This window comes from Gossypium hirsutum, chromosome D11, assembly GCF_007990345.1.
Source record: "Gossypium hirsutum isolate 1008001.06 chromosome D11, Gossypium_hirsutum_v2.1, whole genome shotgun sequence".
Taxonomy (NCBI): Eukaryota; Viridiplantae; Streptophyta; class Magnoliopsida; order Malvales; family Malvaceae; genus Gossypium; species Gossypium hirsutum.
This window is the reverse complement of record NC_053447.1, coordinates 2408790-2436352: the sequence shown is the minus strand read 5'-3', so window position 1 is coordinate 2436352 and position 27563 is coordinate 2408790. Positions and strand designations below refer to the sequence as shown.

Here is a 27563-nt window from a genome sequence, read left to right as displayed (position 1 = left end):
AAGAAAAAAAATAAAAACCCACAAAACACCACTTGTAGTACAAAATAAAGAAAGCTTGGAGGTTTTTAAAATATTTATTTGTCCTGTGAAAGAATTGTTATTATAAAATGGGTCTACTACATTTCACTACCAAAAGATATTGGCCGGTGATCTAACATAACAAACTCAGATATATATCATATATATAGATTTTCAAGGCCAGAACACTCCATTACAGGATTCTGTCCTGGAAATCACTCATAAAAGTGGACGCAAAGGAGCTCAGCTTCTTTCCGGTCTCTCCTGCTATGTTCTTAAGGCTCGAGATATCCTGCTGTGCCTGAAAGTCGAATTTCATATGAAGAAGAAATAGATCAACTTAACAAGATAATGAAACCCAGAACAAAAATAGGGATAAGATGAGCTTCCTTGATATCGCATGCACGAATCAAAGTTCAAGCGATGCATAAAAGAAGCGATTCATGAAGCAAACCTGGAAAGAGAGTCGGTTGATGAGGTCACTAGCAGTAAGGTCAAGAGCATTATCTGCACCTTGACCAAATAGATCAGAGCTGGAGATGGCTGTTGAGCTCTACAAAAACAATTTGGCTATTAATCTCGGAAAAGCCACATTTCATACATAAACTTTACTGTTCTCACATCCCTTGAACTTAGAAAAGACAAACTATTTCCAATAATGCCTATATATTTTCTGTTAAGGATGAAATATTGAGTGCGGATTCCAAAAGTTTGGTGTTTTCTATGGCTACCTCATCATAAGTAAATGATGCCTAATCGCAAATACAAAACAGTTTACAATTATGTTCTTCTAGGAATCTAATTCTGCTGAACTCTTTCAAGCCTTAAAAAAGAAATAGCAATTGCACATACTGAGAATTTCTGCAAAGTAACTTGAGCTTCATTGTCAGCTGCTCTGGTTTGGTCACCAAAAAATTGGGCTGATGAAATAGATTTAGCATTTGAGAATTTTTTCCTAGCTTCATCGGTTTCCTGGATCTGAAATTAAAATGAAACGATAGAGAAAAAGAAAAGTTAAAAAGTCCCAAAAAAAAAAAAAAAGATGCAAGCTGAAATAAGAACTAAGATAGAACACTTCAAAGGGGGTAATTATAAATGTTGAAGATAATCATACAACAGTTCTCTCCCATCAAATTCTCGTAAATTAAATTACATGGAAATGTACAATATGGCAATATGGTCTTCTCAAAGAGTCAATCGATTTCGGATGTACAAGCAATACATCCGAGTAGATTCAAGGTGCTCGTAATGTCATGTTAGAAGAAAGTAAAGTTGCTATGTCTTGAATTTTGATTTTCAAGGAATAATGCAACTTCACTTAAGCTCAAAGGTCAAAGGATAACTGAAATAAAATATTGTGTTCAATCTTGATGCCAGATATCCACTTTAAGAAGTTGAAATCCTCTCCAGCAGTAGAGGTTTTGGAATGAACCTTGAGTGACATAAAGAATCATAAAGAGCAGGATGTTCTAAAAGCAAAAGGAGAGAATTCCATCAACCATTTATAAATAAAATATTAAGGTGGTCATCTACAGATGTCATATTACCTGCACTTTTGAGGAATTTGAGCTTGATTTCTTCTGAAAACCACTGTCCATTCCAAATTCTGCAAAGAAGCTGGACGACTTTGGTGGAGCAACATGATTAAGCACTTGTGGGCCACCATGATTCAACTCAGTAGATTGAACATTTTCTACGTACTCAAAACGAGAACGAGATGGAAAAGATGAGCCAGTGGGTGCAATGTCATTAGTAGAGGAAGCAACTGGGACAACTGGTTCTTCAGGCTTCTGTTCGTAGAGATTTTCACTTGGCTACAATTAAAAAAGACCATGTTATTGCATGTAAAGGCATATAAAGCAGTCCCCCCTCCCCCCTTATGAGTATTCTGCTGTTATTGCCTGGCTCACAAATTAAACAATAAATACCCTATTAGTAAGCTTTCTGGCACCAAGCCCCCCGGTCTTCCCGGTAACCTTTCGGGCACCAAGAGGCTTCTTGACAGCGCTGGTAACAACGGTATGGGAAGCTTTTGGGGCAGCAGAAACTTCGGGTTTTTCTTGACTGCCTAAAGAACTTTCTTTAAGAACTTCATCAATCTTGCTGCCAGAAAATCCATTAGGTGCTGCTGACGATTGAGGAGCAACGGGGGATGAAGGCAAACCAGCATCTTCAGCCATACTTTTAGCCACCTCTTTCGATAGCATTTGCCTACATAAATCAGCAGCTCTTGAAGTATATTTGGCCTCAATTTTGCCTCCATCAGTCCAACCATGTTGCTTAAAGAAAACTTGTGCACGGTTGTTTCCACCATAGATCATCATTTTCAATTGTTCAGGAGACCAAGAGTCTAAATTTGTAGACCTGCATAAAATATACAAAATCTTCCATAAAAAGAAAAGGCAAATTCAATGACTCGAGAACATAAGCAGCAGCAGCTGCATCAAGATATGACGGTATAGACATTACAAAATCCACACTAATGTGCATGTCAATGTAAACACCAAAATCTAAAAGACTAGCTATTTTTCTCACTTTAATTCCTACAGTTGCATTTCAGCAGATCCAAAACGAAAGAACATAATCTGCTCAATAGAACCTTTCCATATATAAGTTTATAAAATTTGAGAACAGATTTGACATTTCAGTTTTATCCATAAATTTCCTCAGGAAAATAAAAATTGAAAGCACAAAAGAGCCGTTTCTTCCCCTATATATTGAAGATCAAACAAAAATTTCAACCATTTTCAAGCATAATTTGAATAATTTGGATGCAAAATAAATAAATAGAACGCATCAATCAATGTTAAACACGAAAAAGTAAAAAGGATTCGAATTAAAACCTAACAAAGCTGATGTGTACACCGAGACTCCGGTGAACGGCTGAGCAATCGATGCAGAGAAAGATCCCATACGTGACCGACGCCCATGTTGGATTTTTCGCATTACAATCGAAACACATCTACAATATTTTTTTTACAATGCAAATTAGCCGAATTCAAGATGCAGCAACAGAAATTCCAGATCTGAACCAGATCTAAAAACATAATTACAAAAAAAAAATCAAAATTCGAAACACAAAATAGAAACAAACCTTGTTTTCTGATTTTGCTTTCAGCTTTCTGAAAACCGCGTTCTTGTCGCTCAGGCTATCGGACGACGCCATTGATTCCTTTTTCTTTCTTTTTTTGGAATTTTAGAACGAAAATTTTATAATATTTTTCGTTTTTGAAGATGATTTTTTTTCCGAAGAGGTGTGGGATCGAACACCTCCTCCGGCTTTGAGATTATGAGAGAAGAAATCTAGTAGTATTGAAAAGATGACACCAACTCTGAATTTACAAAATATAAATAAATAAATTTACCATGAACTCACCAATTTATGAGCTGTTGTATTGTAGTCTAATACAATTAATATATGTATTATTTATGAAAATAAATATTTATTAATGTCATAAATTAATTCAAATGAAAAAGAACCACTCTCTCTCTCTTCATAATCCTTACATTGTATCAACAAATTTAATACAATTGAAATTAGGATTTATACGAATCAGAAGTTCCTAACCAATCAAATTAAACCTATTTTATTGTTGGAAACAAAATGAAGCTTTGTTAAATACCAAACAAAAACAAAAAAAGCTGAAATCAACCAAATATTACACTTCAAATTTAATTTCTTTTTGGGTAAAAATACTTTTTTTTGTCTATTTAATCCCTGCTAATTTTGAAATTTAGCAACTAAGGAAAAGTAATCATAATATTAATATTTTTTATCAATTTTATTGGTATAATAACAAAATTACCCCTTAAATTTTACACGTTTTGTCAGTTTAATCTTAATTCAACAAATTTAACCCATAACATTCACATGTTCTATCAATTTGGTAATGATTTAAAAAATTGAGCCTACAATACAACATTTACACAATATATAAATACTAATGGTTAAATTTATTATTATACGAATAATTATGTAGAATTTATGGAAAATATCAATGTCGTACTTAATTGTCCAATTTACTCTATATCTAAATTGAAAAATGATTTAATTTTATGATTAATTGGACTTAATTCCTCACATTTTACTATTTTATTAATTGTTTTTTAGCCCAACTGAAAGGGGAAGGATGATCCCACGATTGTGGCCGAAGGTGTTTGGGTTCCGGACTCCGTATTGAGATTATTCAAGGCCCAATTTTAAATACTTTGCTACATTTTTTTAGTTAAAATTGGCACAAAATTATTGTATTATTCGTATATTTAAAATTTAGTCTCTCAACTTTTTTAATTTAAACATTTAAGCTCAATTATTAACAATGTTAAAATTTTTTTATTAAGTTCATTAGTTTGATTTTCTTTATTTCTTTCTTAAATCATTTGGTAGCTATTTAACAAAAAAAATACTTTGTAATGGACAAAAATTAATATAAAATTATTTTAAATGGGTTAACAGTTTAAATTCTATTTTTAAATTCGAAATGCGGAGAAACTAAATTTTAAGTAAAGTTAAAGCATATTCAATGTAACGAGTAATGTATCCGACGTATTGTTTTTTTAGTGGTATTATTGTTATGTTTCAACGTAATGTATTATTGATATTTTTTGAAATATTGTGAAATATATATGAAAAATATTTATAATTATCAAAAGAATTAAATTAAATAAATTTTAAATATAAAATAGTCATCAATAAATTTAAAAAATACAATCCCATCGATTAACAATTTTTTTTTTTTAAATTCATCTCGTATATTAAATCAACAAGATCACCCCGTGAATTATTATGATAATTCATTTTACCGAATAAAAAATAATGAGATACTAATTTTTACATTAATGTATATATATATTATAACTAAATTTAATGAGATTCTTTTGCTCTTATACTTCTTTATTTACACTATTTATTTCATAACACAAATTCTTTTTTTTCCAATACTCATCATTTTTTTTCTCAAATTTCTTTTATTCTTTTACTCGCTTGAATTTTTACAATATAGTGTGAACAGTGAATCTTTCAATACTTTCATGTTAGCCAACTACTCTTTTTTTTCTTTTCATCCTTTATTAATTAATCTCTAGAAAATTAAGATTGTAACTTTTCTTATGATAGATTAGGATTTTTATGCATGATTTAGGTTTTTTTTTTATTGAATGTTATTGAGATTGTTGATTTTTTTTATGAAACCCCTCACATCGTGATTGAGTAAATATAATTTTTAGAGGTTGATTAATACAAATCCTTAAAAAATTAGGACTGATTAGTACAAACCCTTGAAGAAATTAGGATTTATTAGAAATTTAACATTTTTATTTAGACATTGTTGTTGCTAGTGTGATTAGTGTGAAGGTTGTGTTTGAAATTTTGATATATTGCATTCTTATGACACCAACAAAAAAACACTTAAATGATGATTAGTTTTTGTGAAAGAAAATGACTAGAGGCATGTTGGCTTGATGAAAACATTTATGTGTTTAAAGCTTAGATATATTTGTTCTGAATGCTTAACAAGAATGAAAAATATTTTTTTTTTAAAATATGCATTAATTATATGACATTTATAAATGTTTTAATTTAAAAAAAACAGACCCCACAATCTAAAATTCTTAGCTTGATCCTTGGACAGAACGAGACAATACGCACCAATACAGTCGGTGCAAATCGAAATCTTCTCCCTAACAAAAAGTATAATTTTGAAATTTTGATTTATTATCGGAACAAATTATATTAATACGATTGGTATCGGTACAAAATTAACTAGTAAGAATAAGTTACTTGCAAGCAAAAATAAATTAGTTTTCTTCTGTATTACAGTTAACACGTTCTCTCTTATCAAATCCGATCATGAGTAAGGGCAGCCTCAGGAGAAGCTAAAAGCCTTGGTACTCTCAAAGAAAAAAAAGTTTAATACCTTCAAAAATAATAAAATTACAAATTAATACAATAATAAGCAGAACCTTTTGGGAAAAATGTTCCATTATTAATCCAGAGCCTTGCTCTGAAATCCATTACAAGAAAATACTTTGAGAAATCTGTTTTTAAATTCAGAACTAAAATCAATACGATATTGAGAAAAATGATTTGAGGGGTGTACCGTGCAAAAAAGGAAATCATATGGGCCTATAAGATTAAATGTGCACACGCCCTCCAAATCTGATTGGACTTTTAACTTTCAAGGCCCCCTTTAGTTGAAATTGTGGAGCCACCCCCATCACTTTGATTTTCCGCACGAAGGCAACCAATTAGTAAGCTAAGAAAACGCCTCAAAACTAGGGCAAAGATTCTTTGACAGATGACAATTCACCAAACATGTATTATTTTCACCCCTCTCTCTCTCTCTCTCTCTCTCTCTCTCTCTCTCTCTCTCTCTCTCTCTATAAAGCTGCTCTTTGTATGTAGCTTCTAATCTATTACTACAACAAGCACAAAATCTCTTGCATTGGAATTTGGATAATGTTATTGCCAACTTGGCCACTTGCTTCCTATACTAAATTGGCCCTTCGCCTAATCAAAAGGAGCCAAGTCGTTTTCCATATACCCTTTGTTTGTCGATTTAGGGTATAGTGAGTGCCCCTTCACATTTTTCTTTTTATTAAAAAAGGTCAACAATTAAATTGTGATTGTTAACTAAAGTTAGATGACCATCAACAAACACATATGTTTTAAACTTCATAATATATATATTCCATTTGGATATCGCTATTCAACTTCAAGGGTATGCTATCACTTCTTTTTGTCTCTATAATTTAAAGAATAAAAACAATCGTTATAATTATCACACATACATGTATAATATATGCTTTGTTAATGCATACAAGAGGTTGTGATGTCTTAAGAAAATTCATCTGATTAGATAAATGACCATATGGTGGTCATAGATAAGTGGAGGAGTAATGATGGAGGCTAAGTTAGGTGGGTTACTTGCCTTCTCTCATCAAGGTTCTAATTTATATACGAGGGCCTTCTCTTGTTTCGAGATACCACATGTTGCTCTATGATTAAGGGATTGGTAGCCAAATGGTTTGTCCCAATAGGTCTAAGTAAGGTGGCTTTATGTGTACATGTACTTCTTGAATTAGATAAGGTGATCGATGAATGAAGCTCGCTGGATGTGATGGTAATTGATGTGGATAGATTACAAGGATTGTTCAGGGTAAGGTGTTTACCCACAAGTCAAAAGGTTGACTTCGACGGATAAAAGTATTGTGGAGGCCTTTGTACTAGAAGTCTAATTGCATTTTGCTCCCTCAGCTAAAAAAATGGGCAAATTAGTCCCTGCACATTAGATTAAAGAACAAATTGTTCATTTTGTTAAAAATTCCGTCCACTTGTACTGTTAAAAACTGAGCCTTGTACATCAAAATAAGGTATACATGGCACATTACATGTAACTATTTGGTCATTCTGTTAGTCTAGTTTTTAACAACAAAAATGGATGAAATTTTACAAAAAGGACCAATTTGCTTTTTGATTTAACATATAATGACTAATTTATCTATTTTTTAGTAAAATAAGCAAAATGTAATTTGTCTCTTAGTATAATACAGAGACGTTCAAGATACTTTTATCGACTTCCACAATACCACCTTTACATTGCCTCTATCTTGATGGAGCAAATATTCACAATTAATGCTATGAAAAACGCATCTAAAAATGGTCTAGAGTTTTTCTCTCAAGCATCAAATTAGCTCCCAAAAACATAAATTCTATTCCTCCTTGCATATACAACCAAAACCCATACTTGAATTTACCATATAGTTTCCAGGTGTAAGTGATAATGGTTACATACATTCATTTCAAGGGATCTATCAGAAAAAAGAAAAAGAAAAGAAAGAAACAAAGGGCATTAAAGCAGCAAATCTTTGATCATCTCTGCAAGCAATGCTCAAAGTATTTTTGAAATTAAAGAAACTAGCGTTAACGAACCTTTACTTCATAAAAAAATAGCTTTAAAGGAAATGCAGGAACATAAAAGAATGGCTAAACCCTAAGAAAATAGCATAGGAAACCTGATGAGGCATAAATTACTTGGTTCTCGTACAAGATTAGGTGAAATTTAGGTGCCGCCATTGGGGGAAAAAAAAAAGAAAACAGCCAGACCTACATGTCAACCCTAACATGTTTACATTGTTATTATTATTGATATTCTGACATTGCACCTCTAACATGTTTTTCTTACAGATAAATCCCATGAATATCAAATCTCAGAAGCTAAAAAGTCTATAACTACATGGAAGTTAAGTATATCTGATGCAATAGGAACCCTACCTATTACGACACTTAGACAACAACAACATAATGACATTGATGGTAGCTCTATGTTGGCAACGAACTGTGCATGATTTTGAATCAAACGGTCCAATCTCATTTGTAGAAAATAAATATTGTAGGGTCAATGCAGGCACCAAGAAACCCTTACAAAATTTGAAAGGGGAAAGTCTAGACCTTTTAAAAACTTTTACAGCTTAAAATAGAACATGGGACTGGACAAACTTACCAGGAACTGACTCTCTTTATCTGTAAATTTTAGCTTTCCAAGAAATTCCACCATACATGAACCTATTACCTAACCCTACTATTATAGAACATCAATTTTTAACCATCTCCCCACCAGTTTTAGGGTTAAACACCAACATGTATGGCATTTTACACCATGAAAGAGCCTTGTCGACATGCGTTATAATATTATCATACGTTTTCTACAAACTATATATATATCTATAAACATGGGATCAAATATTATGAATTTAGTTTTCGAAAGATATGATGATCAACAAGATTCTTGAGGTATGTAAGCTAATGGTGATAGAAAAACAAATGTTCTCAAATCCAACTATTACTTGCTTCCTTAATCTCCTCTTTATTACAAACATTTAATGCTTACTAAAATTTAATCCTAACAAAATAATATTGGTTCAAATGATCAACACATTTATGCACAACTGCATTGAGATTAAAAGTGAAAAGGGAAATAAACATTAACATAAAAAATTATAATCACAGAACAGGGAATTTTTTTTAAAAAAAATCTAATGTTAAAATTTTAAATTGTTATATATATTTTTTATTTTTAAATATTCTTGAAGAGTGTTAATCCTAACCTAATTTGAGTATTTGTCTCTTTTGTCTTGTTTTTTTTTTCTCCTTCACATCACCTGTGGTTTATTACCGTCAACAGCGGTAGCATCACGCGCTAAACCTTCGGTGATGGACGCCAGCTGTTGCAAGTTCAACTTGACGACGGTATCGGCAAACAGCCGTGTGTCTTCCTCCGAGTTCCCTTCTGGGATATCAACGACGTAAGATTCCAAAACGACGGTCCAGATCTTCCCGTCACGCTCGAAACCATGCACCGTCGTCACCGACCTGTAATTACGCAACCGGTGCTCACCTCCAAGAACGGTAAACCCGGTGACCTCTCGCTCATCGTCCAGAATATCGAGTCTCTCGGTGCTGGTAGCAGCCGGCAACCCGGATATCACGCTGACGTCACGCGTGGAGCCCACGACCATTTGGAAACCTTCCTTCACGGAACAGCTCTTGATGAAGTGTTTGTAAGTGTGGGGTTTGTCGAAACGCCGTACAACGGACCAGACGGCGGTGTGAGGGGCGTTGATACGTTGGGCTAATAAGGAAGAACACTGACCTGGACCCACTGAGTAGGTGTGGAACTCGGTTATGGAAGGGATCAACTCAGAGAACTCGTCGTCGGTTAACCCGGTAGGGACGGTTTCGTGGTGTGAACTGGGTTCGGAGCAAGGTGGTGGGTCAGGCATTGAAGACGAAGGTTCGGGTTTCGGGTCTGCCATTGAACTGAGGAAGGGGAAACGGTAAAGGGGAGTGGAAGACAAGGAGAGGGACTTTACATTACAATACAACTTTAGCAGAAGCTTATAATGGACAGGTATTACGGGGAATGGTGGAGGGTAAAATAGAAAATCAGAAAAGGATATTTTTAAGACAATTTTATGTGGGCAAACGAGGGAGATAACTTAAATATTAGTAAATTTACGTTATGGTCATTTAACTTTAAAATGTAATAAAATGATCATTAAACTATTCAAAAGTTTTTATTTAACTCGACAGGTTAATTTTTTTAAAAGTTCGGCTAGCAAGCTCCAATTTATGATTTGATGATTGGTACGATAGACCAATATCCATAAATGAGAAGAAGAATATATCTTAGATTCAAGTCGGCCTAACGGCCAATGTCGATGATTGAATAAGAAAGTTGTTTAGATTTTAATTCACAAATTGGTGATGTTCAAAGTTGTTTAATGAAGAGAAGTTGAAGAATAACTTCCGATTGATTGAGACAGTGCGAACAGAGAATACTGTATATAAACAATTTTAATAGTCCAATAAGGCAATAACTTGAAAACCTTTACTTATTAATAATTTAGAGACCTTGAAAGAAATATACCGATTTTATTTAAGAAAAAAAAAGACCGGATGAGGTGGATTCATTGGGAAGCATGTGAAGTGTCACGGCCGGCGCGTGAATTAAAATCTCAGCACGTGACAAAGGCAACAGCTTGGTTTTATATTCAGAGTGTTTGATTTATGATTGCCGAAATTAGTATCTTTTCCAATTTTTAATTTTAATTTAGATCAATTGATTTATTTTCTTTAATTAATTAAGACTTTCTTTTTGTTAGCGGAAAATAATAATTAGGGAACAACACACTTTTATTAATAACTAATTAAAGGTGAAATTTCCAGATACAATAATTAAAGGATTAATGTTGTTTCCATAGGGTCAGCCGATGATGCTCTTTGTTGGCTGCATCTTCATCTCTTTTAACTATCTATATATGTCCACTTCAAATCACAGTCCATATTGCTTTTTCTAAACCACAATATTAAATTTGTAGTAAATTCTTTTTAACTTAAAAAAGAAAAAAAATCTGTAATAATTTCTTTTACAAATTTTATAATTTTAATTTTGAATTCAATTTTTTAATCCTATCAAATTATTTAAGGTGTTTTTTTTAAAATTCGGTGACATATTATTTACACTTTTAAAATATTTTTGCATATTGAAAAAAGTATAATATTTATTTAATTCTACAAAATATTAAAATGTATATCTCGCATCATTGTATGTATATTTAAAATGGATGAATTTCAAAATTGCATATGATTTTTTATTTTATGTGCTATATTATACATGAAGTTTTATTTTTTATAATTCTATAAATAATATTTTGATTTAATTCAATTTTTATAAAACCACTAACACTATTGATGATATTGCAACCATTTTCATTCACATATTGCATACAAAAATAATTATACTTATCAATATAAAAATAAATTAACATGTTGAACCAAAATCAAAGTTTCATATGTATAATTGTACAAAATCAAAGTCCATGCGTAAAATTACACGTTGAGTAAAAATTCATGTATAGTTTTGATATTAATCCCTAAATGATCACATCAAATTATTTCTTCTAATATTAATATAACAATAATATTTGTTTCCATTAATATCTGATGATTCGAATGTTTATATTTATACAAATATAAGTTATATAGAAAAAAATAGATATATTTCAAAATTAGATATAAATTTTGATTTAATGTGTAATTTGATACATGAACTTTGATTTAGTGTAACAATATACGTGAAAATTTAATTGTGGTTCATATATATACATAAAAACTTTAATTTTAATTAAATTACATAAATTTTAAAAAATAAATGCATCAAATTATTTATACATTAAATAAATATAATTATTTATGTATGCAATATGTAAACGTAAAATTATTTTATATTGAAAATTGTGTTAATGGCTTATAAAAAATTTATTCAAATAAAAAATTGATGCATAAAATCGTTCAAAATTAAAATTCATATTTATATATAATTTTAGCTAAAATTTGCTTTTATATTTATGCTATGGATTTGACACAATATGAACCCAAAATAATTATTTGATTGACTGAATTAATTGCCAAAAAGTGAGGGAAGAGAGAGAGATTAGAGAAATTAAATAAGGGGTTCACTCCACATCATTCCACGCTAATCCAGCTAAGCAAACCATTTCCTTCATTATTTGCATTATTATATACCTCCATGAGTATACTCAACCCCCATATATTATATTTGTTAATTTTATAATACTATATTTTTCCTAATTAAATTTATTTTGCTTGAAACTACGAGAGTTATGTGAGAAGGTAAAGATCTCTCTTACCTTAATTAATAATTGAGAGTTCGATTTTCATTTTGAATATGAAATAATTTTAAAATTCGTAATCAACACTCATCTTTTAGTAAATTTGTAGACTGCGAAAAATTAAAAACCCAACTCATCCGATAAATACCTTAAAACAAAAAATTCTTTTCCTTTGTCAACTCCAAAACTATGAAGCAAAAGTATAATTAATTTTTCCGTTGGCATCAACCACTATTTTCTTCCATTCACTTATTGATTCCTTTTCAATATTATTTTAATTTAGGGTCTGTTTGATTGCCAGTAAAATGTTTTCCGTAAAATGATTTCTGGAAAATGTTTTACTTTTCTGTAAAATGATTTACTGGAAAATATTTTCTAGTGTTTGATTGAATCTGTGTAAAATATTTTCTACTGTTTGACAGATTTCCTGAAAATATTTTCCGGAAAAGTTGTTTTTACATTTGTTCTAGTGATTCAGTGTTCTATCCACATATCCTTATGTCCTATAAATCTATATTTGGGCTAAAATGAAATGGTAAGTGAAATTTATTAGTGAATTGATGAGTAACATATAATAAATAGTTTTGAGAATCTTAATGCTTAATGTCTACTTAATTCCATTTTAATATATCATAAACAAGGTATTTATATGTTTAATATTGATTACTTGCAAAGGCAAAGCTTAATTCTCTAATAATTAAACTTTCATCCTTTAATGTCCAAAGAGACAAAGTTAGATTATAGACACGACCTCAGGGAAAGTAAATATTGATCTCAGCACACAAAAATGCAAAGCCAAAACCTTTAGCTAAAACTATAGGGAAAAACTGAAAGATATTCTCGTATTTTCTTCAAGTAAAATCGCTTATTATATATATTTAGACCAACTTGTGTATAAAATGTCAAATCACATAACAACAGTGAATAAAATAACTCGAAGTCTAAAAACTAACCATGTACGTATGTTTGTATGTATATATATACACATAGGCACGTAACAACACCAAGAAATTAAAAAATGTAAAAAATGTAAAGGAAACCAGAAAAGAATCAGGGAACGATATGTAATAAAGGTCTGCTTAGTTCCCACAGTGCCATTTTGATGTAGGAACACAGCTCAGGTAATGGCACCAGCTGCAATGGTCATGTCCATTCTCTCCTCTAAACAGCATTACCAACCCCATTGTGAAACTGTCATCATTCGAAAAAGGAAAACAGAGGAAATTAAACAAACGGGACCAAAATTATAAACACGAGCTGCTAAACTAGTAATGTAGGGTTGAGAGAACTTACCCAACAATGAGTAAAACCATAGCTATCACCAAAAATAGGTATTGGTATGCTTTATGCTTAGATGTTACACGAGCACTGGCAGGAAGATGTTTACGTCCCACCCACCCGAATTGGGGACGAAGCAGCAAAACGAACCCGAGGAGAAAACCGGTTAAGAAACCTCCAATATGCGCAAAGTTGTCGACGTGAGGAAGAATCCTCACTGCTAAGTTAATGACAATGATGACCGTGAGTGTGATCAGAGCTGCAGCCTACAAATTAAGGTAAAAAATCAATATCCTCTATTACTTTTCAAGCCACATGAAAAAAGAAATCACATATAACTCTGGTTTCCCTTCATTGTATTTCTAAGTAGATAGGAACCCGAGGCAACTAATATTACCTTATTTGTATAGATAGTCCAATTAGTCAGCAGCTCTGACAACATTGCTCCAAGAAGGCCAAATAAAGCACCAGAGGCACCAACAGAAATGCTACATTGAATGAAAAGAGACGATAGTACGCTACCACTGCAAAAGGGAACAGATAACGTACTGAATCCAAATTGTTGTTCAAGGCGAATTCCAATGAAGATCAAGCTCAACATGTTTGCAAGAAGATGAATAACACCAGCGTGCAGCCAGATGCAAGTGATAAGCCTCCACGTTTGATTGCCATGCACTACCTTGTCCCATTTTAAGGCTCCCAATTTTTCCAATCTGAAGGAGGAGGAGAAAGAACAACATAAAATTACACAACTCGCGATTATCAACGACGACATGGCATAATAAAAAAAGGATTTGCATTAGACCATACAAAAACAAAAATAAAGCTACAAATCAACTAACTTCATTAACCAGTCCTTGATTTCCAGACAAAGTTCATTACCCAAATTAACAAAGAAACTAACTTAAGTTCCTATAAAACCATTAATCCATAAATTAACAAAGCAACTAACTTCATTACCCAGTCCATGATTTCCAAACATGCCATTATTTAACAAAGCTCAAATTTGACTCAATTGATAGCTCGACCGAGTTCGAGTCTTTCTTCAAGTAGTTTGCAAGCACCTTTACACCCCTACTATAGACAAAGCAAACCATGACATTTCATATTGAGAATTCCTATTGCTGCTAAATGAACAAGGAAGAACAAATCTAATAATAACCTTAAATAGTATCAATCATATCAGACACAAATTTCCAATAGAATCAAAATAAATCACAGATTGATATATCCTTTAGCATGATCCAAGGATAATCCTATAGAAGATCAATTGGGAACTGCAGTTGAATCATCAAATAAGAACTTCCTACATAAACAACTTCTAAAAGATACCGTCAGTCCATATCTAAAACTTGCAAGCAATTTTTTCCCCTTCTTTAGAATTGAAAGTTGCAAAAGGACCCTCAACTTCAATTCCAACCCAATTTCCCATCACATTAAAAAAAACACAAAAACTAAACAAAATCTCAGAAAACCAGAGACAAAAAAAAGAAGTGAACAAACTCAAAGCATGATCAACATTATCGAAGTGGTGGTCTGTTTTTCCCTTTCCTCTAACAGGCATGGACATTGGTTTCTTACTTAGGCAGTCGATGTGGGTAGCAATAGTGTTAGAAGAAGAAGAAAGAGTGGAAATTAGAAAGATGGCTTCCAGCATTAACAACCGAATGAAGAATAAAAGAAGAAGGAAGCTTACCCATCATTTGAAAGCAGAAATGGCAACGGCAGTAGCAGCCAAAAAGAAATGAAAAATAAACGGAGCATAAAAGCCAAAAAGAAATGAAAAATAAATGAAGTAACCGTCGAAAAATGGAAATGGAATTGCAACGTACCAGCAGCGGTTTCCAGTTCTGAACCAAAATGAAGCTTTCAATAACAGAAATTTGAAGGAATGAAGGAAGGGAGAAGAATGGATGAAGGGAGCTTACTGGATGAAGGGAGAAGAATGCCTGAGAGCTTTAGGAAAATGTCTTACGGAGATTGAATCGGTAAGACAATTTCCCAAAAATTGTAAGGCATTTTCCCGTGTTTTGTAGTTGATTTTCCAAAAGGAAAATATTTTCCTCCAATCAAACACTGGAAAATGGGGAAAATTAATTTCGGAAAATATTTTCCCCCTATCAAACAGACTCTTAGTCTTTGCTTTTTCTTTGAAAAGATTTATTATTTTTTCTCAAAGTCAAATCTATTAAATATTATTTTTAGTGTAATTTTTTTTATAAATAAGTAATTACATTATAATGAAAAAAAGGAGAATAATTTTACAAATCAAAATCAAAATCTTGAACTTGACGTCGATCAATTTAAAGTCCATAGAATTTAGTGGAATAATCACTTAAATATTTTTTTTAATATTATCATAATTTGGTATAATGATTGAATTTTTATTATTGATTTCCGAATACTATTTTATCTTTGTTGTATTATTATTATTTTGTTAAAATTTGTTCAAGTTTATGTACTCATTCATATATTTGGAATCCAATTACTTATTTTTATTTAAAAAACTAATTCATCTACTTTTTGAATTAAAAAAATTCAAATATAATTATTAACATCGTTAATTTTTTTTAAATTTTCTGGTGTCATATTTTAAAATAATAACGTTGCTTGCAATAGACCTAAATTTAACAAATGAATTTGTATTTTTAAATCCGAAAATAATTATTAAAGATATTTTAAACTAATTTTTTTAAAGAATTAGATACAAAAATAATTTAGGGGTTGGCATATTGGTTTTTATTCTCGCAATGTCTAGTAATCAATTGAAAAAACAAAAGAGTGGCTAACTACATTTCGAGGGTTGGGATTAATAGATCTAAAATGGTGGGAAAAGGGTATAGAAAAAGTGATGATTCTTCAATGATTTTAATTGTTTATATGAAAAATAGGGTACTTGAATCTAGAATTCAATATATATATATATACACACACACTTGTTGTCCTCTTGCAATTTAAGTTGCTAATTTGACTTCTAAATCATAGGGCAGCTTCAATTTCCCATGGGAGATGCCTTAGACTACAATTAAAAACTAACTCAAGTAAGTACTCTTCTTTGTCTGGAATGTAAGATTATAGTCAAGTATTCACCATTTTAAGTATAATTTGAGTTTGCGTCGCGCTAGTTGTGTTGTTGTTAGGACTTTGCTTTGTTCTTGTAATTCATAAAAAAAATTACATTTTATTATATTATCATCCTTATAAAAAAAATTTTAATAAATTTTAGTTTTAATTTTCATAAATTTATGAACTTTCTTTTTGTTTTCTTATTATAATTTATATACTAATAAGTGAATATATGAGGTGAAATAAATTTGATAAATAGTATAATTATATAATTCATTAAATTTGTTGGAAACTCAAAATAACAATTTTAAGCAATACAATAATTAATAATAAACATATCGGTAAAACAATGTTTTTAATTAGAATTGTATTTTATTTAAATTAAAAAAAAGGATGAAATTGATTAAAGATAATAAAAGAAGTGGGTAAAATAATTTAAAATTTAAGATTTCAGTAAGAATGTAAGATTATAGTATTAACATTATCCTTATATTCTGGAATATTGACAGGGTTAAAACTGTGTAACTATTTTATGATTGCAATGTTTGAAATCTAAATACGGTAATTATATTTCTGAAAGCTTACATTATTACCGAAAATATTAGATTCCACGAGCGAAATGCTCCTAACTCAAAGAGAAAGGCAGGTTTAACTACAGCTCAACATTTCTCTAACATGGAGATATACCTTGTTTATTATTCTTCCCAGTTGTGTGCATGTGTTTTTGTTTGCTACACCTTTTGTTCCAATTTGCTGCTTAAGAGGATTTGAATCTTTTTTTGCAGCATCCATTCAGATTCTTACCATATCAGCGATATACAAGAAAAAATGAGATAAAAGGAGAAAAAATGGGGTCAAAATACAAGTTGATTTCATTAATGGTTATATTAAAGAAAGGCATAAATTAAATACATAATTATTTGGTGGTCCAATAATTAGGTCCAGCCTGTCCACCAGACCTTAAACAAAAAGGAGTTTTTTCAAATCATATAAATCTCTTTGAATATTGCCCTAATATTCCTTGTAGGGAAATACCTAATCTTCATCATCTCATAAATCAGGTCTAATGGTGTGAACATGATCGATTGACCCAACCCTAACTCAAAGTTAATTAAGGGTAAAAAAAAGGAGAAAAAAGGGTTTATCATTTATCATCCAACAATGGGTAATGATGTTGCACCCATTCATCAAACACAACATCAATATATATATGTATATATCAAAGTTTTGAACACTTATTTTTGGGACCCCAAGTAAGCATATATTATGATGAATATTAAATTAGTGGGGGTTGTGTGAAGATTCTCAATGGGGTTGCTTAAGAATGATTAATGTTGATATATAGTTCTGATTTCGGTGCAAAGGGGAATATTTGAAAGACCTTAATGTCTTTATCTTTTTTACTGTCACAAAATCATCACTTTGCTGCAATTTGCCGAGGTATTTGAGAATGAGATGTAGTCAGCCATTGGTGTTTTAAAGCAAAAACTATGTGTTTTTGATTGATTGCATTGCCCAATTTTTTTTAACTGCAGAAGAGAGCTGTTAAAAAGGTAGGGTAATTAGTATTGAAAAGGGCCCCAACCAGACTGACTTTGAATCTATTTTTTGTGTTCTTTCAACTTACCTAAAGTTGCTTTCAGATGAGGTTAAAAGCATCGGTAAAAGTGGGGTCTAAAGCTTAGATCAAGTTGAAACTTTTGTATGCATCTTAGCATCAAAAGGCCAATCAAATCATCCAAATTTTCTATCCAACATGCATGTGCAGGGTGTGTATCAGACTTTTTTTTCTCTGAAGAGGATATTGAATTTATAATAAATAGACCCTTGATTACCTATTGTCACGTCAAGCGCTTTATTGAAATGAACAAACTGTATTAATCTTACATTGAAAAGTAAAGGGTAATTTCATATCGAAAAAGAAGTTCTTTTTGGAGATGTAAAGTGGGTGTGCAACACATACCCTCCACGACAATATGCCACACTAAACACTATAAGAATTAGGCCGGGGTAATCCAGTTTAACTCTAATACTATTAAGCTCAAGCTTAATTTCAATTTGAAATTCGAAGCTTGATATTCTATTTGAGTTTTATCAAGCATTTGTTTTTAAATTTTAGCTCAATTCGAGATATAATCGTGTTACTAAAGTTCGAGCTCGATTAACCTCATTTATCAATTTTTGTACTCGAGCTTGAGCTCAACTCGATAATTAAGCTTAGGGTTAATTATATATATTAGGGAAAATAATGTAATTTAATAATATGAAAATATGAAAAGCTTGATAAGACTCATAAGCTGTTCGAATCAAGTATTACTAAACATAGAATTTAGCTCAATCTATAGCTCAAACTCGGCTCAATAATTACCAAAAATCAATAGTATACTTAATTTCGATCCAATCCTACCTGAGTTTTTTTTTTAAATTTTTTTTATAAATTTGTGATTAATTAAAAAAATTAACAAATGAAAAGTTTTGGCACCATTTCTTATTAGATTTGCTTAATGATTTATCTCTGAAGTTATGTGCTAATGTATATGTACACACATGTTGTGATTATAACACAAAAGGAGCAAAGATTCCTTTAATAAATTATTATATTAAGAAGATAGAAAATGGAAGAAATAACCTTACAGGTGAAAATTGACTAGTATAGAGGCAATAGAATGAGGTTAGTAGTGATAAAATTTAAGTTTTATAAATCTAATTAATATTAAATATGTATAGAGGGTAATTTCATAAATATCTTAGGGCGGGGTGAGCGGTTTTATTCTAAATCTGACCTGATCTAACCCGACTATTTCTAAAAATTAATCCGCCCCGCCTCAACCCCGACTTCAACAAAAAAAACTTGACGCTGTTGGGTTGGATCAGCTCAAAACTTATTGGATTCGGATTATTTTTCCATCTCTACGGCTAACCCATGTAAGGTATTAAAATAAGAAAAAAAAATCCTCTTTCAAGTCACTCGCAAAAGAACTCTAAAAAAATGAGATAAAACACACACAAAAAATCAAGATCCAATAGAAAATAAAGGCATTTAAAATGTTATCTGTTCGGGTAGTAATGTAACCAATTATTCCAAATAAGTTCCAAATCAATTAGCTTGGTCTCGTGTGAAGCCTAAATTATAGTAAAAAAAATTATTGCAAGTGACTTGTAAGAGAGTACTCTTTTTCTTATTTTAACATCTCACATGTGTTTGTCAATGGGTTATAAAGGGATAAAAATAATTTAAAAAAATATATTTTTAATTTTTTGAGTGAGGATTGAATTGATAGATTTTGTAAATATTGAGGGCCAAATTTATTAATTTTCTAAAATTAGAACTAAAATGACAAATTTTGTAAACATTGAGGGCTAAATTTGTTGACTTTTTTTATATTTAAGATCAAATTGATAAAATATGTAAACATTAGAGAGCTAATTTTATTACCAAACTTAAAAAAAAAACATCACATCAGCTCAAAGGGACTAAAATATTTAATTTCAAAACTTTTAGTGACTAAATAAAAAAATTAATAGTTGAGTGATCAAAATAGGACGAAAAGCATAATTTAATGACAATTTTTATTGTTTACCCATAAAGAATAATTTTCAGCATCTTCAGTCACTATTTAACAAAAAAAAATTAATTGACTTGTTTCGAAATATATGATAATTAATTTACTTATTTTTCAGTAGAAGGCTTTCCTAATACTTTTAGCATGATTAAGTCCATTTTATGCTACATGTCAGACCCAAAATGAAACTGGGTCAAACATTTTGGATTGGGTCCAGTTTCAAACATTTTGGATTGGAATTAGACCATTGCTTTTTTATCTAGGCTAGGCTGTGTTGGTCCTTAATTGCAGCAATGAAATCGTCTGCAAATGAAATGCTTTTGAAGAAAAATGTAAAATAATTCAGCGAGGAGTAAATGTAAAAATGGGTAATTGATGAAAGAATGTGGTTTTCTTCCAGTCAATCAATGGGAGTTTGCAGCGATCTCAAAGAATTGGAGTCATTGTATTGCCGAAAATTTGAATCGAACATCATAGTTCACTGTAAATGGCAAACTTGTATGCATACCTTGTGAGAAATTTGGCTGCAATATTTGAGATCTAACCTTATTTCAACTGCAATTTTTCTCATTGACTTGTTAGTATTGGCCATGGATTTAGCCCAAACTCGACCTTGTCACTTCGTAAGCCAAGAAGCATGCTGCATTTGCGGGAATGCTTCGTGCCATGGCAGGGCCGAACCCTTTGTAAAGGCCTTTCAAACCCTCTGAAGCAAATATCCTCCTGAATGCATTTATGGAGCCGGTATATTTGGGGTTTTTGTAATCATCTACTTGGATCACACTCTTGATGACATCGGTTGGGTAGACAGTGAGCCAGAATGCAGCACCAGCCAAGCCTCCGGCCACGATGAAAGAGCCTCTTCCTAGTTTAGAAGTGTCTGGCCCACCTGCCATGTATTGCTTTAGTGCTTCGTAGACGCCAAATACGACAGCATTCCCGGGAACCTCACGAGCTAAGGTGGGAACCATTCCCTTGAACAGACCCCTTACGCCACCTTCTGACCTCAGAACATGCCTGGCTACATCCATTGGCCCTCCATACTTCACCGCCACACCAGCCGAGGCAGAATCCGCCAATACACTCTGCGCTTGCAATCTGCTTGCACCATAAGAACACTTTGTAAGATGCTATAACTATTATAAACCGATAGGTAAATAGAAAGCGAAAAGCCATGATACCGACCTGCATTTGATCAACTCAGTGGGGCAAGCTAAGAATGAAACAGCAACTCCAGCTCCAGCACCACAAATCACCTGCTGGCCGACTGTAAGAGTGGCACCAGGTTCCGATCTCAACAGCGCTTCCATTTGCCCTCTCACCGTAAACAGAACAGCATTAAAGGCCGCCACAGTAGCAAGTGGTGCCCCCATACCTTTATACAAACCCCTTGGGCCTTCAGCAGCTAAAGTTTGTTTGACAGCATCCATAGCACCAGCATACTTAGGTGGTTGCCCCGGGAGTGGAGCAGGCTGACTTTGAAGCTTAACCTTGATGGTATCAAAAGGGTGTCCGACTATCAACTGTGCCACTCCTCCAATCGTTCCCGATGTTAGGTCCTTAGCTACATCTCCCATCTCCACAGGAGTAAAACAATTTATTCACCAAAGTGCCATTAAGTGGAACACAATAACCTTAAGATAGTTTGCAAACACAAGAATCAAAGGCAATAATTTTCGATAAAACCGTTTCTCGTTATCAATTCATTTTTAGAGTTGAATGCTTAGTTATGTTAGGGACATCATCTGCAACTAAAATAAACTTATCTTAGGGACCAACACGCATGCTTTTGAAACACAAAAGATAACATGTTTTGTCATATATGGATATAATATTCAATCACCAACCATGCTTTCCACTAATCTCCATATTGGTTTTCTGTACTTAAGAACAAGTACAACATAAAAGGGACAGATCCACTAACATATCTAAGGTGGAAAGCACCTACAGCCAATCACTTACTTGTAAACCTTTCCACTGTAATTGTGACCAGTCACTTATAGAACAATACATGTTTTGGTTCTCATTGGCAGATATAAACACAAAGCAGAACTGGTATTATTTATAGATGAAATTTAAATGAAATGAAAGACAAAAGGCAAATGAATAAATTAGCAGAACTGGTATTATTTATAGATGAAATTTAAATGAAATGAAAGACGAAAGGCAAATGAAAAAATTAGCTGCTGAAAAACAGATTAAGGTAGCAAACTAGCACATATAATCAAATCTCATTTCTTAAAAAATTTAAAGTGAGCCCTTTAAATTTGTTGCAAACACACACACACACACACACACACATTTGAGTTTAGATTTGACAAAGGTTGTAATCATCCTTAAACAGGACAACCTTTTGAAGCAAGATCTTAGGGACTCTGCTAAAATCCCAAAGTTTTAATCCTTTTGCAATAGACGGTTACTCAATACGGGAACTTGAAAAAAAATGAAAATTTTGACAGTTTAGAGTTCAGACAAAATATATACATGAAATATTAGAACATGATCTCAGAAAAACTAAAATGGATGTTATATTCGACGAGAACTAGGAATCTTACCTCGGAAAACGTTGATGAAATGACTAAAGTCACAACCCAAGACTGATCAAATCTGATTTAAAAGAAAAAAAAAAGCATCAATAAGATTCAAAAGATGTTTCTGCAAAAGTTCAACTTATGAACCAAAAAACGAAGAGAGCAAAATCTTAACAGAAAGCGGCAGAGCAGCCTACAAAAAAGCCGCCTACAATTTTGAAGGGTGTTTTAGGGGGTGGGGGAGAGATTGATGAGAGAATATAGAGATCAAAGAAGCATGTGCAATGAATCTTTGGGTCGGAACTAAAGCCTTAGACAGTAAAATAGTAATAATGGAAGGTTTGGTTTACAAAATGTTATATTTTCTAATATTTTAATCTTTAATTCAGAATATTACAAAATTTTAATATCGCTAAGATTTGATAATTTATTACCATATTTTTCTTATATAATATAACAATCTTAATGCAATGTTCTTAATATTTATTCATATTTAAATTTCATGAATGGTGTTTGTTTTTTTTTACATTTTAATAAAATAACTAATTTTATTGTAAAATATAAAATTTCAGGAATGGTGTTTGTTTGTTTTTTTTACATTTTAATAAAATAACTAAATAAATAATATAATGTTTGAATAATTTTATTATAAAAAATAATATAACATTCCGTAAATCAAAGAAAGTGGCCATTCGATTCATCAGTTCTCCACGAAAACCAATTTCATCTTTTTTGTGATTTTAACCTGGAATTGTCTAACGTTAGCCCATGCCGTGTATTGATGGAACTTGGACCAATTTGTATAAATTATAAAGCAGGGAGTTGTATTAGTTGCAATTTCCTTTTGATACTTTTCACGGTTTATATTGGAAGTTTATGATTGACCTTTCTAACAATGTTATTTTTAAAATTTATAAGTATTATTAAAATATATGATACAAATAATCAGGACGAAACTAGGGAGAATCGGCAACGACCCCAATCTTCTAAAATAGAATTTTTTTATTTAAACCTTTTAAAATTTTAAATTAGTAAAAGTAAAATTACACTTTGACTCCTCCTAAAAATGTAAAAATTTGATTTAATCTTTTAAAAAGATATAAAGATATAGACTATTAAAATAATAAAATTATATTTTTATTATCGTAAAAATTATAATTTAATTCCGACCTTTAAAAATAATTTTTGATTTCATCCCTACATATAACATTGCAAAGTAGTATAAATAAATAAATAAATATATATATATATATAACATTGCAAATTTCATTATATTATTATTGCACAAACTTTTCCTTTATCGATTTAATCAAATTCAAGTGGTAGTTATCATTCACGTATCGAATCCTTGTAAAATAATCTAAAGGTCTTCATTCAAAGCATACCTACCTAATCCTTCTAATTAAGTACTTGTTGTCCCACCATATATCGTAACATGTGTAAAAATACTGTACAGGTCATTGTAATAGAAGTTAAATTATATTTTGTTTTGTTTATTTAAAAAATGAATAAATTTATCACTATTAAAAATTTATCTTTATATATCAGCATAATATACGCTAACACATTACATATTATTGTTGAATTATTCTACTAAACATGTTAATTTTTAATGGTACAAAGAGTTGAAATTTATAATAGAAATAATTAAATTGCTCTTTCATGAAGAATATTTGGTAATGTTGGAAGTCACCGGCAAAGCGGATGCAGCTTTCAACAGCATGTGATGCCTTTGAAGGGAGGCCATGCTGTGGCAGCCTATAAAAGGAGCCCGGCAAAAGAGGATTTCGCTACCAAAAATAGCTACAACCACCAGTCGCAAAGATCTAGTGCAAAGAGATTCGGGTTCCAACGAGCTCCATTCAACGGAGATCCATGGTGAAGGCGGACAGAGAGTGGGGGCAACCGGATGAGAAACGAGGGACACAAGGCCAAGAGTCGCGAGCGGGAAGAGAACCTCTACAAGATGACCGACAAAAGACTCAGATTGTTAGCAAAAGGACGAAGAGTGAGAGGGAAAAAAGGATGGACATTATTCTGCGAAAAGAAAACGAAATGGGAAAAGGTAGAGTACAAGAAGGCCGAATGACAACCGACATGAGGACGGCCACGGCGAAAAAAGAGAGATGCTGCTTATCATCTAATTATCGAATACTTTTTCTTTTATTTTATATAAAAATATTATTCTCATTTTGATAAATCTAAAAAATATTATATATGCGGAGATTTTTTGAAATTTCGGTATGAAAGAGTTTAATTAATTAAATAACTGAAACCACTAGCAAGTAAATACCAGATATATAATACATAATGAAGCTTAAATCCAAATTGTATATGGAAGTGGGACAAAGAAAAAAATATTAAAAGTTTAAATAAAACATAAAATAGCAGAGAAACTTAGAAACCCCAAGAAAATGATTTTAGTTTGGGTAAATAGAAAACTTACCAAATTAACCCAAATTAGTTTGGTGAGCTCCATTTGGTTACCAATTAAGTATTTTAAATTTTTTATTAACTTGATTAATGGTTTTTGGATTTGATTAATATCTGAATTCATCATTCGAGCATCTAAATAAAAAATTATCATAAGAATTTATATGTATCAATTAAAGGTGCTCATGAGCCGGGCAGGTCGGCCCCAGAAAAATTTCGGCTCGGGCCTGGCTCGGCCTGAAATATGGGCCTAAAATTTTGTCCAGGCCCGGCCCGAGAAAAATTTCTAAGCCCGAGCCTGTCCCGGCCCAGCCCATTTTCTAATAAGCACAAAAAATTTATTTAAAAAATAAAAAAAAAGTATTTTAAAAATATTTTAAAATTAAAAAAATTAAAAAAATATATATTTATTATATATTCGGGCCAGGCCGGGGCAGGGCCAAAAAAGTGGTGCCCGAGGCCCGGCCCGTTTTCTAAACGGGTCTTATTTTTTGCGCAAACTTATATTTCGGGCCTATATTTTTTACCCGAACCCTCCCATATTTCGGGTAAGCCGTTGGCCCGGCCCATGAGCACCTTTAGTATCAATAGTAAATTTATCATTTTTTATCTAAAAACCCAAAAATTTGACAAAAGAGGGCTAAAAACCCAAATCAAATTAAAATTATTGAAAAAACAACCCCTTCAATATCCGTCTTTTAACAAGTGAATGATGCCATGAAAAAGTTGTTCAAGAAAATACAAGTTTTTCCTCATTCGATAGACTTTCTTTGGCCATATAATCCGCAACAAAATTTATCGAGGGACGTAGCTCAATTCACATCTCCATTCAACCTAACAAGTCAACAAACTAAAATATATTAACAAAATAAAAATTATTTATAAAAAACTAAAAATTAAACCATAAATCTATATATATATATACATGTGAGTTTTCTTCAAAAAAATCTATATAAACTCATAATAGTGCACAAAAAATCGTTCATATTGATATCAATATGTATTAATTCTTTGGTGAATTGGAGAATCTGAAATCAAGTTAGAAAGACGGTGAAATTCACTACATACATACATACAGCATCAAAGGGATTCATCATTTAAGTATAAACTAGTGAAAACAATGTACCTTAAAGCTAACTCTTTTGCACTCTTAATCATCTTCAACATAGAAATCGATAATGTCCCTGAAATTATTAAGCTGAAGCAATGAACAACAACAATCATTGTTCATCAACCAAAAGCATGTGTTCAAACAAGATAACATCCAGTTCCACCAAATTCACCCTTTTCTTCTCTCCTTTTGCATTCATTATTACTTCGCTACCGTATTCTTCCTTCACTACATCGATCAAAACCCGGAATGGACTCTCCTCTAACATGAAAGGGTCGATCAGGAACTCGTTCTTCTCTTTCCCTACCACCACTGTCACTTTCTGGTCCAACTCGTCACGTCTGTCCTCCGGTAGACGCCGGTAACCTAGCTGTGATGCGGTGCCGCATTTTCTCAATAAGGAGATAGGCAACACTAAGCAATCCATGAAATAACAAGTCAGAATTTTGAAGATGAAAGTGTAGGAAAATTATGGAATTGAGAGATGGAGAGATGGAAAAATGGAAGGCATATTTATAAGCAAAGCAAAGGAAAAGGTAGATAAATCTATTTTATTTGTGTTTTTTAAGGTATTAATAATGTTTGGTTGGGAAATTAAGGTAATGGAATGGTCAATTATTAATTAGTTAAATGTGGTAGTTCATCATCCATCATATAGCCAGGCAAAATAAGGTTCATGGCTTAATTTGTTAGATTATCTTGGTATAAAAACACAAATGACAGAAATTATTAAGATTGAAAACTAAAAATTACATCATATCCGATTCAGCTTTGCATCATTACGTGATATTTAATAAACATAATATTGAATCTTGCAAATGAAAATTATATTGAGATAAGCTTGAAACATGTGTTAGCAGCCGGCCAAGTATATTTTGGTGGAATAAGATTGTGTTTCAGACGCCGTTTCCATGTTGTGTTTTGCATGTGGCTATTGAATGGGGGGATACTCCATTGATTTTATGACTCTGCAAGTTACAGTCTCGACATGCAAGCAAGCACTCTCTTGTTTAGTGGACCATAATAAGGTGCTTGGAACCTCCACCTAATTTTTAATAGATTGTGCCGGCGTTTGTTTGGCTGCCTATTCTAATTTTTAGCAGATTGCAAGCTTGTAAAGGATAGAAACTAGCACCCAAGGTGAGGTTAAACCTTGTTCTAGCAAGTTTAGCAATCCAATTCGCTACTCTATTACCTTAAATGAGACAAAGAAAAAATGTTCTCTTCAATGGTGAAAGTATCGTAAGACCTAGACCTTCCGAGATACTATCGAGATAAAGGCATTAAACTAGATAACTCGATAATCAATATGAACAGGTTGAACAAGATAGTTAAACTAGATTTCTGATATTTTTATAAACGTTTTAATGA

At 31.9% G+C, this 27563-nt stretch overlaps 4 protein-coding genes and 1 pseudogene across 6 annotated transcripts; all 5 read right to left on the bottom strand.

The window, feature by feature from the left end:
• Nucleotides 1-45: 45 nt before the first annotated feature.
• LOC107912182 (probable ADP-ribosylation factor GTPase-activating protein AGD8) lies at nt 46-3536 on the bottom strand. Its single transcript, XM_016840252.2, has 7 exons — nt 3113-3536; nt 2862-2980; nt 1947-2382; nt 1566-1832; nt 871-996; nt 473-571; nt 46-319 (listed from the first exon to the last, which is right to left on the bottom strand). Exons 1-7 carry the CDS (start codon nt 3182-3184, stop codon nt 212-214), a joined length of 1227 nt encoding a protein of 408 aa, XP_016695741.1. The 5' UTR covers nt 3185-3536; the 3' UTR covers nt 46-211.
• Nucleotides 3537-9164: 5628 nt separating this feature from the next.
• On the bottom strand, nt 9165-9996 carry LOC107912184 (abscisic acid receptor PYR1). The gene has a single exon (XM_016840253.2). The coding sequence runs from the start codon at nt 9829-9831 to the stop codon at nt 9169-9171; it is 663 nt and encodes a 220-aa protein (XP_016695742.1). The 5' UTR covers nt 9832-9996; the 3' UTR covers nt 9165-9168.
• A 3059-nt stretch (nt 9997-13055) lies between these two features.
• Nucleotides 13056-15577, bottom strand: LOC107912185 (RHOMBOID-like protein 3). 2 transcript variants are annotated; one of them, XM_041105474.1, is made up of 5 exons: nt 15417-15566; nt 15185-15338; nt 13886-14201; nt 13504-13754; nt 13056-13401 (listed from the first exon to the last, which is right to left on the bottom strand). In XM_041105474.1, the coding sequence occupies exons 2-5, from the start codon at nt 15250-15252 to the stop codon at nt 13290-13292; spliced, it is 747 nt and encodes a 248-aa protein (XP_040961408.1). In that variant the 5' UTR covers nt 15253-15338; nt 15417-15566; the 3' UTR covers nt 13056-13289. The 2 variants fall into 2 exon arrangements, with proteins under 2 accessions (XP_040961408.1, XP_016695743.2); XM_016840254.2 differs by having other exon boundaries at nt 15185-15577.
• A 4966-nt stretch (nt 15578-20543) lies between these two features.
• LOC107912186 (mitochondrial carnitine/acylcarnitine carrier-like protein) lies at nt 20544-22975 on the bottom strand. 2 transcript variants are annotated; one of them, XM_041105473.1, is made up of 4 exons: nt 22824-22975; nt 22673-22724; nt 21303-21751; nt 20544-21215 (listed from the first exon to the last, which is right to left on the bottom strand). In XM_041105473.1, the coding sequence occupies exons 3-4, from the start codon at nt 21692-21694 to the stop codon at nt 20714-20716; spliced, it is 894 nt and encodes a 297-aa protein (XP_040961407.1). In that variant the 5' UTR covers nt 21695-21751; nt 22673-22724; nt 22824-22975; the 3' UTR covers nt 20544-20713. The 2 variants fall into 2 exon arrangements, with proteins under 2 accessions (XP_040961407.1, XP_016695748.1); XM_016840259.2 differs by having other exon boundaries at nt 21303-21694.
• Nucleotides 22976-26216: 3241 nt separating this feature from the next.
• On the bottom strand, nt 26217-27543 carry LOC121223612 (uncharacterized; annotated as a pseudogene).
• Between the last annotated feature and the right edge of the window lie 20 nt (nt 27544-27563).